The sequence below is a fragment of the Vigna umbellata genome, chromosome 2 (assembly GCF_029865625.1).
Source record: "Vigna umbellata cultivar VRB3 chromosome 2, Vumbellata_1.0, whole genome shotgun sequence".
Taxonomy (NCBI): Eukaryota; Viridiplantae; Streptophyta; class Magnoliopsida; order Fabales; family Fabaceae; genus Vigna; species Vigna umbellata.
In genome coordinates, this window is record NC_142166.1 from 18,849,637 (window position 1) to 18,861,743 (window position 12,107).

The 12,107-nt window shown below is 33.1% G+C and overlaps 2 protein-coding genes across 2 annotated transcripts; one reads left to right on the plus strand and one right to left on the minus strand.

The window, feature by feature from the left end:
- Positions 1-6,038: 6,038 nt before the first annotated feature.
- Positions 6,039-7,962, plus strand: LOC124848224 (uncharacterized). The gene is made up of 2 exons (XM_047325862.2): positions 6,039-6,469; positions 7,668-7,962. Exons 1-2 carry the CDS (start codon positions 6,185-6,187, stop codon positions 7,893-7,895), a joined length of 513 nt encoding a protein of 170 aa, XP_047181818.1. The 5' UTR covers positions 6,039-6,184; the 3' UTR covers positions 7,896-7,962.
- A 1,476-nt stretch (positions 7,963-9,438) lies between these two features.
- On the minus strand, positions 9,439-11,436 carry LOC124848226 (uncharacterized). The gene is made up of 5 exons (XM_047325865.2): positions 11,143-11,436; positions 11,005-11,055; positions 10,794-10,927; positions 10,033-10,124; positions 9,439-9,929 (listed from the first exon to the last, which is right to left on the minus strand). Exons 1-5 carry the CDS (start codon positions 11,389-11,391, stop codon positions 9,742-9,744), a joined length of 714 nt encoding a protein of 237 aa, XP_047181821.1. The 5' UTR covers positions 11,392-11,436; the 3' UTR covers positions 9,439-9,741.
- Between the last annotated feature and the right edge of the window lie 671 nt (positions 11,437-12,107).

The window sequence follows — 12,107 nt, forward strand, 5'->3', positions numbered from 1 at the left end:
AATAAAATCAAATCAAATAAAAAATAAAAAATAAAAAAAACAGAAAAATAAAATAAAAATTCGAAATTTAAAAATAAAATAAAAAAAATAAGTCAAAGATAATCAATAATCACACAAATTAACCAGTTAAACCAGAGTCCCCGGCAGCGGCGCCAAAAACTTGATGGACAAATTTATGAACACCAAATTATGATGTCACAAACTTGTTTTCAATCGGCAAGTATGACCGAATCGTTCAAGTAATAAACTTGGTTAGACCAAGTATCGTTCTTCCCAAAGGACTCACGGCCTAGTTTAGTTATGTGGTTTCTTGATTAACTAAGACTTACAAACGAAATATTTGGGGTTTAAGATGCAAGACAGAAAATAAACATGTATGCATGAATTTTGATCAATGGCAAAAAGCAAAAGATAAACACTTTCAATGAAATATAGATATGAATATGTTGTTGGGGGTCAATTTCATCTTATCCACTCTCATATATTTTTAGGAATTCAACAGTCAAATCATCATTGTTAATGCCACTCTCTAATGTACCTTTCCAGAAGGCTTCTCCCTAATCACGAGTTCATACAATTCCTAGCATTCCTAATGATCAGTTCATAAGTGCAGGAGCTTAATGACAACCAATATAAAATTGGGAGAAATTCCCCGGATCTAGACTTCCCCGTACGTGCCCGTATCGACAAAACCAATAATCATGCATCGAATGAATTAAACAATGCAAGCATTAAGCAAAGAGGAAAAACCCTAACTAATGATGAAAAGAAAGCATAAGTCTTAATTAAAAGATGTAAAAACAGATTCCATATATGAGAGTTTCACAAGATTACATTGATTCCCCAACAAACATACAGAGTTTAGTTCACCATATTCATGGTGAACCTAGATGAATTACAATGAAAGAATGAAAGAATAAACCCTAAAAAGGTGAAGAGGAAGCCTCAGCATCCAAGATCCTCCTTCAAAGGGGTGGAAGAGAGAGTGTTTGCTTCGTTCCAGCCAAAGATACCTAACCCTAGGAAACCCTAAAGCTTAAATACCATTCGTAAATTACAAAAACTTAGGTCCAAGCCCATTAAAGTGCCGCTCAGCGGTAAGTGCGTGTCTTGTTTTCTCCCCTCAGCGGCCATTTTGCCCTTCAGCGGATCTCCCGTGACTTCCAGAGTGCCGCTCAGCGGTAAACTGCCGCTGAGCGGTGACTTCGGCTTCTCCTTTTTGCACTTTTTGTTGTCTTTTCTGATTTCAACTCTCTCCTTCTTCACTTCTTTCACCAAATTCACCTTAAAACCTGCACAAAAACACTGAAATCAAGCATAAACCTGTCCAGCTCTCTTATTTCTGAAAATATCAATAAAAGGCATGATTTCAAGCTAGTTTTTAAGTGTAAAGGTTGCTTTTAGTATGAATTTTAAGCATGAAAATAACAGTTTTTCAACTGTTATCACCAATACTAAAGCTAAATTCTCTCAAATGAAAACATGATATATGGCACATGATTTGGATTGCTAGCTTAAGCTAAATTCTAAAGCTAAATTCTCTCAATTCCTAAAGTCCTCTATAAATATTCATTTAGTATATTTCATAAAATTTACCCAACTAATTAGATCATTTGTAAAAAAAATTACAATAAAATCATAATATAGTAAAAATGTATAAAGAGAACAAATAAACTGAAAACTTATAATAGTATTTTTATTGTAGAAATTTCTTTGGTTAGAACTAAAACACACAAAAAAAAATACTAGAAATTGGGTTGAATAGTGTTTTAAAACTTTTTGCAAATAGTTTTAATATTACTTTGCAAGGGTTAGATGGTCTATAATAGTAGTTAAACAACACTTAGGTTTATGAAAAACGTTGAATGAAAAACTTGTTTAAAAGCAAAAGCAGTAAAACACACTTTGATTTTATATTGGTTCGCTCCAACTTGAGCTACGTCCAGTTCTCCCTTAAAAACCTTTAAGGAGTTCTAGTAAAAATGAGTTTAACCACTCCTAGTAAATAAATTAACCAAACTGGTTAGACAAGTTTCACAACTCTTGACATCAACACTAGTTCAACTCACTAGAACATTTAACTCCACTAAGTTAAATTTTACAAATGTTTGAATTCACTTCTAAATCTAAAACAACAAAATGATTTTAAAATCTTACAAAATTTTTGTATCGTTTAGACACTCTTAATTATTTGTCCTAAATATCTAAACATTATTTTGTTTATGTTAAACTTCAAAACAAAATTGCTTAAATAATATTATCTTAACAAAAACATAATAAAGTTATTTAGTAAATACATGCCTTGTTCTAAACTAACACAACATATGAAATATCTTACATGTAATCTAGCATATTAAATTAATATTAAAAGGTTTAATACCTATTTTGGTCCCTAGTTTTGTAGAGTTTGTTCAAAGTTGTCCTCCTTTTTTTCAGAAATTCACTAACATCCTATCTTTTGCAAAAGCGGTTCACGTTAGTCCTTTTTGCTTACGGCGTTAAAAAGGTTAACGGCAGAGTTGCCCAGTTGACAAAAAATTGATGACTTGTTCACTTATTATTGACGTGGCACTGACATGTAATTTGAGGTGTTAATTACGTTTAGGATTAAAATCATGTGGAAAATGTAAAATAGAGCGTTAAAATTAGGGCGTGAAATTTAGGGATTAAAGACGTGAAAGTACCTTTAGAATAAAACCAATTGGTGAATTGGAGCAATTTGGGGTTCAACAATCTGCTTTCAATTTGTGTTGAGATTGAGTTCATGGGTTGTTCAACATCGTGGTTAGTTCAACAGCGTGGTTTGTTCGAAGACATGGGGCAAAGGATATTCACATTCCTCACATGGTGGAGTGATGCTGCAATTTGGGTTTTTGCATATTAGGAGTTTTCTAATTTGGGATTCTAGGGTTTTTTGTGCAGATTGTGTGATTGAGGTTGAAGAAAGAGAAAATTGAATAGTATCGTTTCTTTCTTCTTCTTCTTTTTTTACTATGTTCTTCACATGGTTTGCACACCTGCCACTACAGAGAGCATTGAATAGGAGAGGAACCAACCTAACTTACAAACTTTACAAACCCTAATAACTACACAAACCTGCTCCGTAACGCCTTTGATGGGAGCGACGGGAATCAAAACAACGCCTTCGACATTGACCATGGATTCAAGGTTGAGCGCGGAGGCGAACTTCACCGTTTACGGGTTCACCGTATCGAGCTGCACCGGTACCAAACATTGAATATTTCCACGTCATTTATTTTTATTCTCAAAATGTACACCTCAAATTACGTGTCAGTGCCACGTCAATAATAAGTGAACAAGTCATAACTTTTTACCAGCTGGGCAACTCTGCCGTTAACCTTTTTAACGCCGTAAGCAAAAAGGACTAACGTGAACCGCTTTTGCAAAAGATAGGATGTTAGTGAACTTCTGAAAAAAAGGAGGACAACTTTGAACAAACCCTACAAAACTAGGGACCAAAATAGGTATTAAACCATATTAAAATTATGAAATTATAAAGCAATTGTTATATAAAATGTAAAAATGAAATAATTTCCATTTGCCAATATTTTTTGTTTGTTAACTCCAAAACCTTCGGGAGTCCAGGATGTTGTATTTTTGTGAAAATTATGGTTTCATTCAATTTAATGAAATTGGTCATACTTAAAGGTTGGTGACCGTTGCTGGAATTCTATGTTGATGAATTTAGGTTTCTCCAACCATCAAATAGTTCCTTAGCGATTAAGTAAAATGTATTTTCATATTTCTGACGTAGACAATAAGTGGAACCAACACCATCTTCATTTCCCCTAATTTAAACTATTCTTTGTGGTCCTGTTATATTAAGGATGAGCATGCCAATTCTAATACATAAACTTGCACTTTATTGGAAAATTTGGAGAGTGGGTTAGACATTATAATTCCCTGGTATATATATATATATATATATTTGTTATGCATGATTTACATAAGTAATTGGTATGATTCAATGTGAATCGCGTCGATTAAAAATATTTAATTTAATTTAATTTATTTTATAGTTTATTTTGTGGTATATTAAAGATTGTAACTTTTTTATTATTGATTAATGAGTCAGTGAATTAAATGGATCGAGTCATTTAAAAGTATTTTATTTTCTCAACTTGATGATTGAGAAGTTAAATGGATCGATTCATTGATACATTATTATTGATACATTATTGCATTAAAATTATAATGATTTAACTGAGCAATCAAGGTATTCACGTGTTTTACTAAACATTAATTACAATTAAAAAGTGATATTATAAATATAGTAAATATACCCATCTAAATAATTGAAAATAATTAATAATTATAATAAAGAAATGATGAAAAAGTTATTAGTAATTAACTTAACTTAACTCCAACATATTTAACTCAGTAAGTGATTAGGGTTCAATTTTGTCTACAATTAGAAAACTATATTTTTTTTTGCCTTACTCAAAGTTATGATGAAGTAAATAGTTGATAAATTTAAATCCATTTTAACAATCTTAATTAATAATAAACCAAGACAAGACAATTTCTATAAAAAAATACTAACAAATAAATATTAATCTTATATTTATTTAATTAATTTTAATTGTACTATAATTGTTATATCTATGAAAGAAAGAAAAAAGGTAAAATAATATAATATATACATTTGATTTTTTTTCATTTTTTATTTATGTTCACTCTTCACAACATGTACTCGACAAAGACAGTAATAGAAATTAAATATGAAATATTTTTATTTATTTATTTATTTATGTGGAGGCCACTTACAAGTTCTCCCACGAGGACGAAGCACCAAAGATAGTTCCCAAGCCACCTTTTATGACCCACCATTTACGTTAACTACACTCGCCATCCAAGTCAAATTATACTCCACATTTTACTTTTCTTAACAATTTTTTTTATACTTTTAAATTTGTAAAATTATTTTATTATTCTATTTTATTTTAAATAAGTCATGAATTTTAACATTTCACCTATATTAACGTATTTGTCTATTATTCTTTTATATTCCTTATCTTTAATAATGATTAGATTAAAAGTAAAATATTAATTAAGATAATTAAAGTAATATAAAAGTATAAACTAAGGTAATTAGATTTTTAAGAATTTGATTCAAATAAGTGATATATTTATTATTTAATATAAATAAAATAACTCCTTTTTATCGTTTTATTTAATAATTTACTTTAACATTATATGTTAAGAGTTAAATATGTTTTTAGTCCCTAAACTATTGGTCTCTGATTTTCGTCTCTATTTCAAAGTAAGGTACAATTTGGTCCTCATTCTTTTCGAAACGTTCGTTTTAGTCCTCAAAAATTAAATACTGTTTAAAAATCCTCAAAAATTAAATACTGTTTAAAAATTTGGTCCTTATTTAGCAACAAATGAGGACTAAAACCAAAATTCCGAGGACTAAAACGAACGTTTCGAAAAGAATGAGGACCGAATTGTACCTTACTTTGAAATAGAGACGAAAATCAGAAACGACCAATAGTTTAGGGACTAAAAATATATTTAACTCATATGTTAATTATAAAATTAGAATTTAGCGAGGCATTTATCTCTCTATTACTTGTGAGATTATAGTTTTGAATAATAATATAAATTTTGAATATATCATAGAGAACTGTATTTTGATTGTATAATTATATACTTTCCATTTTCTAAATAAAAAATATTTGTAATAAAATATTTTATTTATTTTAATCAACAGTGTAGCTGTAAAAAAATTAACCTAACAAGAATTAATGATGAAAATCCTATTAATAAAAGTTTTATCTAAATATGTTTGACGTAACAATTGTGTAACATTACAAAATTAAGAAAGTATTTGATAAAAACAGTGTTATATTATTTAAATTAGAAAGCAGTGTGAAGTAAAAAGCTTATTAATAGAACAAATGCATTTTTTAAGACAAAATCCAGTGTGTTGAAAACATTCCCATTCTTTCAAAGAAAGGTCGAGAAGCGCGTGATGCACGCGCCCCTCATTGTTAATTTTATTTACTTCTTAGTTTTCTTTTCCTTAGCAGGAGACAATGGAACGGCCAGGGCGACGTCGTTTGAGTCATTCTTGATATCTTACTTTGTTCTCTAACGTTGGTTTCTCTCTCTCTTTCTCTCGCTGTGATCATCAAAAACCCATGTTTCCAGATTTAACATGTTGGGATTTGGTGAGGAAGAACTCACCACAGAGAGCAACGCAATTCCATGCCTGATTTTCACTCAACTACTTGTTCTTCTTCTCCTCTTTCTACTTCTCTTTTTCTTTGTCGTCTTCCCTTTGGATCCCGCCGACAACCTCATCACCGCCGGCACTACTCCTCCGTCGACCTCTTCCAATTTCTTCCTCTTCGATGCTATTCAGCAGATTGAGTTACCGCAGCCTATTCACGATTCATCGCCCTCTCATTCAACAACCACTCCTCAACACCGTTTGCTGCAGGTAACCCATCTTTTCTCTCTTGCGAAATTAAAGTTTTAAATTTTAATTTTCGCTTTTACTCCAAGGAAAAAGGTCCATGGATTTTTCTTTTTTCTTTTGTTAATTCCCAGCCTGGTTGATTGCTTAGTACTGTTCAAAACTTTACGGAGTGTTTTGGAACTCTTCTTCTTCTTTTTCTGTTCGTGTTTTGAAGTTGGTTTTTAGAATCCTGTAACCAAATCTGTTTTTTCTTTTATTTTTGTTTTTAAAAAATAAGTTTAGATGAACTGGGTGGTTCTCGGATCCAGCAAGATCACATCTTAACCGAAAATCGAATTCTTTTATTATCAACTGCACCAATTCTCTTGACTAATTTGTGTGTGTGAGAGAATGTGTTTTTGCCCCCAAATTGGACCGTGTTGCATCCTTTAACTGGAAGAGAGAAAAAAATGAAAAAAAATTGCTTTGTTGCGTAAACTTGGGACACGGTGCAGTCCAGCTTTTCTTGGATTGGATTTTAGTCATTTTATGTTTTCCTTAGGTTGTTATTGTGGTATCTGTATCAGAAAATGGTTATGGTCATCCTGTTCCAGGCGTGCAGTATTTTACATTTGCTTTTTTGGGCATTAAAAATTATTGATTTTGGGGTTTATTTATTGTAGGAGATAAGAGAAGTTTGTTGCCAGTCTGGAAGAAATTATTTTGATAATAAGAAGAAACAAGGGTAGGAGAATTGAAATTCGATATAATAATTAGTTTTCACCAATATTGCACGGTAGCAAGTATGAAATTCTAATTTTGGTGTCTGACAGAAGATAAAAGGACATCTATGAAATTGAACTTAGATTTTGGTGATTTGTTGTATTTATCATTTCAACATTTGATTTGATAAGAAAACACCGGTTTTATGTGGTTGATTGCCGTTTTGTTTTTTTTTATTAGCCGGTCATGTGTGTTCCTGTGTATGTTGACCAACATTATATACTTTTCCTCTCAAAGGATATTAGGTAAGGAAGGGTCAAATAAAGGTAAAGTTTATGAAAAGCCCAATTTTCCCAAAACAAATAATTTCATATTAAATTTTTATATGATGAGGGATGGGTATAGTTTTTTATACCTTCTATGAAAATATACCTTTTTTGGTTGTTGTTGTACTTTTCTTATCTCTATATACTTTTTTTATGTTCTTGTTGTTGTAACTTTGAGGATGTTTTGTTAGGGTGGGGAGAATGTAGTTATAAAAGGAGAAATAAAAAGGGGTGGAAGCATGAGGGTGGAAGAAGAGATTGTAGAGGAAGAGGATTCATCATCATCATCATCATCATCACTGTATTTTCAGCCATGCCATTATCTTCAGTTAGCCTCGGTAGCATTTCTCAAATGTTTCGGCCTGGATTCTTCATCTGATACACCTTCAACAAGGAGTAGAAAAAGAAAACAGAGCTGATTATAGAAATTATGTAATTCTTATCATTATTAACAATTTTCTCAATCAATTCTCTTGTTGCCCTGCAGATTCTATTATGTCTTCTAGCATAATCATTCGTGCTTAATTTAATAAATTAACACCATCAATAATTGCGTAAAGAAAAAAAAAATAAGTTCCCTTACGCACGCAATATCTGATTTAGACACCGTCCCTTAATATATTTATTGAAAAAACAATGGTAATTATATTCATGGTTTTGGGAATAATAGCGAGCAATTTAACATTAAGAGGTGAAGCCCACCACTAAATATGATATTGGGTTGGCTTGATTGTGACTATTTTTAGAATGAATATGTTTTTAGTTAAGTTTGTAAATTTCTGATGTGCTATTTGATATGTTTAGTTTTAGAAGAAAATCATATATGTTTAATCAAATCCATTATTATTGATATTGTCCACAAAAATGAAATATGCACATTATTTGCTTGTAATAAAAGTAACGTTTTTACTTTCGCGATTTTTATTAAAAGAAATATAACGAAACTAAACTTCTAGAAAAACTTTACATTTTTTTTAACTAATAACAGTTACTGAATTCACTAAGGAATTTCAAAATAAAGTTATGTAACCGTTTCATTCAGCCGCACAAAATTAAAAGAGTACTAACTAACACGAATAACAAGTAAAAATATATATACATATAAGTTTATTTATACAAATGTAATGGAAACTTTTGTTTCGAGATATAATAATATATTAAGTAGGCAGTAGGGATAAATAATTATAATAATAATAAAATGCAAAATTTCATTTTATGAGAAAGCGCAAGACTCAGATCACACTACAATAATAAAAAAATGACGCAAAAATAAGCATTTCATATTCTTAAGAATTGACAGCTGTGGTTTCTTTACTTGATTTGTACTTGGCAACTTAATTTCGTTGGCATAAACGAAGGACTTGGTTCTTCAATTCTTTAGACCGACTCGGTTTGATTTGTATATTATCTTTGTAAATCACTCAATAAGATTTATTTTCAAAGTCAAATCTCTTAATAAGCCCATTTCTATAATTATTAAAAATATTGAAATCAACCCAAAGGGATTGATGGTGTTTAGAAATCAATATATTTTGCTAGTAATGACGCAAAATCAACGACCTTAAAAAGGTTGCTTGCAAGAAGCAATACAAGGATTTTTTGTACTTGCTCGAACAGAGCCTAACAAACGCTAAAAAAACCTTTTTTTCCTTTCCAAACCACCAATTACAGCAACCTCTCGTCTAGTTCAAGAATTGTGCTACCTTGACATTGCTAATGTTTATCATTCCCATGATTTACTTTCTCGGGTTAAATACATTTCATTTTCAATTACCACATATCTCAATGCTATCCCATCCCAGTTCGCTTCTCGTAAGTTGACTGTTCACCTCGTCTTACGACATCGAAAACGAAACAGTAATAAGCGCGATGACCAATGATCCAGTTTCAGAACTCGTACTTCCCGATTAGTCGACCATTTGTTTTAGGTTACCTCTAATTATATCTTTTATTTAACTGATATGGGTCGAAGGTGATTTAACATATAATAACAAGGATGAAGTCAACACAGGAATGGGTCACCACCGCATGGTCGCATTTGGTGGTCACCTCCCCGCAATACAGAGAAAAGTTTGTATTGCAATGTGTAACTAGCGAATGGCAAAAGTTTATGACCAAACCATCCATGAACAAGTAGAAGATAAAAGACACCGGATGGGAGAGTAAGAATACATGTGTCAAATATGTGTAAGTGTATCAAAACTGATTTTTTTTTTCCAAGATAAAGCCAGTGTACAGTGTGATGTTGGCTTCCAAGGCAAGATGCTAGCTTGACAATTTTCTACGACCAGAGATAAATTTGAGAGCAAACCTTGAAAATTGGGTGAAGGTGAAAAACATTTGCAACATAGCACGGCCCTTGACAATACCCTCTCTCACGCCCCTTGCTGTTCTGGCCACCGCAGGCTCATCACTATCCTCGGCTTTCGAATTGATCGTTCCCTGCAACGAAGCTATAACAAAGTGAAAAACATGGAGTAAAACTGCTTTGCTTGCCCCGACCAAAAAACTAAAATCACAGGAACCTAACTTAAACTGTCATGATTGGTTCGTAACCTGAAGAAGGCACAGTAGTCAAACGGCGAAGCCTCTCCTCCGCCAAGCGAACTGCACGAGTTGAGCTTCGAACACCTTGAGTAATCTCTTGGCTATACCACCCCACACAAGTGAAAGTAGCATTAACATTATACTACCAAGAAAAAAGGAGCAAAAAAATTGAAAGAAAAAATAAATTAATAAATAAAAGCTTAAACAATTGACTCTAAGTCTTAAAGACTACCACCAATTTATTCCCTTAAAATGTAAGGCGATAGGCCTTAAAAAAATCTCTACAATGTCTAATTATTCCCTTAAATATTGAGATTTAATTAATTAATTAATAATAATAATAATAGTAATAGTAATAATAATAATAATAATAATAATAATATCACATCACACGTTTTTTTAATTTAGGCTAATGCAATTAATCATCACACTGCCAGAGACTTATTTGAGACCTTTCCTAGTCTTATAGAACTACCGTAACATGCTATATATTTAAATCAGTGGTTCATTTCAAGTTTCAGTTACTACTACATGAGCACATGGATGAGGCGAACAAAAATCGCTACAAAGAGTTGTTCATGTCCTCATGTGCTATCAGTTTTACATTGGTCATGAAATTTTGTAATGATTAGGCTGTTAAAGAGTTTTATGGCGGTGCTAATGGCAAGCACGCTTAATAACAGGGATGATTTAACTGATAAGTATGTGAAAGGAATAAAACTAGTTTTCTTGATTGGGATTTACAGTTTAATGATAAATAAAAAAATTACCCTATATCACTGAGCTCTGTGGTTAAGTCACTGATTTCCATGCCGGATAATCGAATAGCGGCCATGGTGTTGGGAAGCTCCTCCCTTGTGGCATCCATCAGCTTCTCCATCGATTCCGCTGCTTTCTTGAAAGCCTTTACATCACATCACATTCCCAGGATCAGAAACTAAGACCTCGCAAAATCAAAACACAAAAATAGAGAACACAAACCAGGAGCGTGGGAATCGCGGAGAAGAATAGCCACGTTGCACATGCCGCCGTCTGCACGAGACAATACACACAGGTTCCGTTAATTGAAGAATGATAAGAGATGATATGAGGTTTGTTTAGGGAGAGCGTGAACGGTACCGCGCAGGCAAAGACGTTGAGAACGGTGACGTGGCGGCTGGTGAGGTTCCAGTGTTGGAGCGACGGAGATCCGACTGCGGAGGTGTGATGTGAGGGTTGTACGGTGAAGGAGTACAGAGGTTGGGGAAGGGAAGAAAGTTTGGTGAATGAGAGACTACGGTGTGAGTGAAGGTTGGCGGAAAAAACGTGCCTCGTGAGTGGAGCTATGGTGCTTGGGCGTGAAGCTTGGAATTGCAGAGCACTCGGCATTTCTTCTCTCTGCGAGACGAATAGAGCGATACAAACATAGCATATACCACCAATGGTTCTCTCAGAAAATACTCAGTTGGGCCTCGCCTTCTGTACCTTTTTGGGCCCCAATAAGGAGGTGAAGGGTGTTACTCCCTCCACCACCACATTTTCTCCCTCCACTTCCCCAATTCTATTATATATTTTCTGAATTACAAAACTAACCTTTTATAATTACAAAAATAACCTTTATACTTTTTAATTTTAATTATTTACTTTAACCCTAAAATCTATATTTTTACCCCTTCTCATCCACCTCCCAACCTTCTCAGATTCTCACCCAAACACCATCATTCTCATCTTCCATTTTTCCTCCATACAAATTTTCTTCCTCCTTCAGCGGTGGGCGGTGTGCGACGGTACGGCAGTGCGGCGGTACGGCGGTGGTACGACGGTGAAGTGTGGTGGTGATTTCTCCCACAAGGTTAATGATGATATTTTTAAATTTTTTTTTAAATGTAATGCATATATTTTTGCTCTGTGTTGGGCAGCTCCTCTGCTTTTTTTCTGCTGTGTGCGTGTGTTGAGATAAAGGAAGAAGATAACCAGGAAAAACGGAGGTCGGACATCCGTTTGGATCTGAAACGGATGTCGAGATCCGTCGACGGATGTCGACATCCGTTTCAGATCCAAACGGATGCCCAACCTCCGTTTTTTGCCTGTATATTTAACGGTTG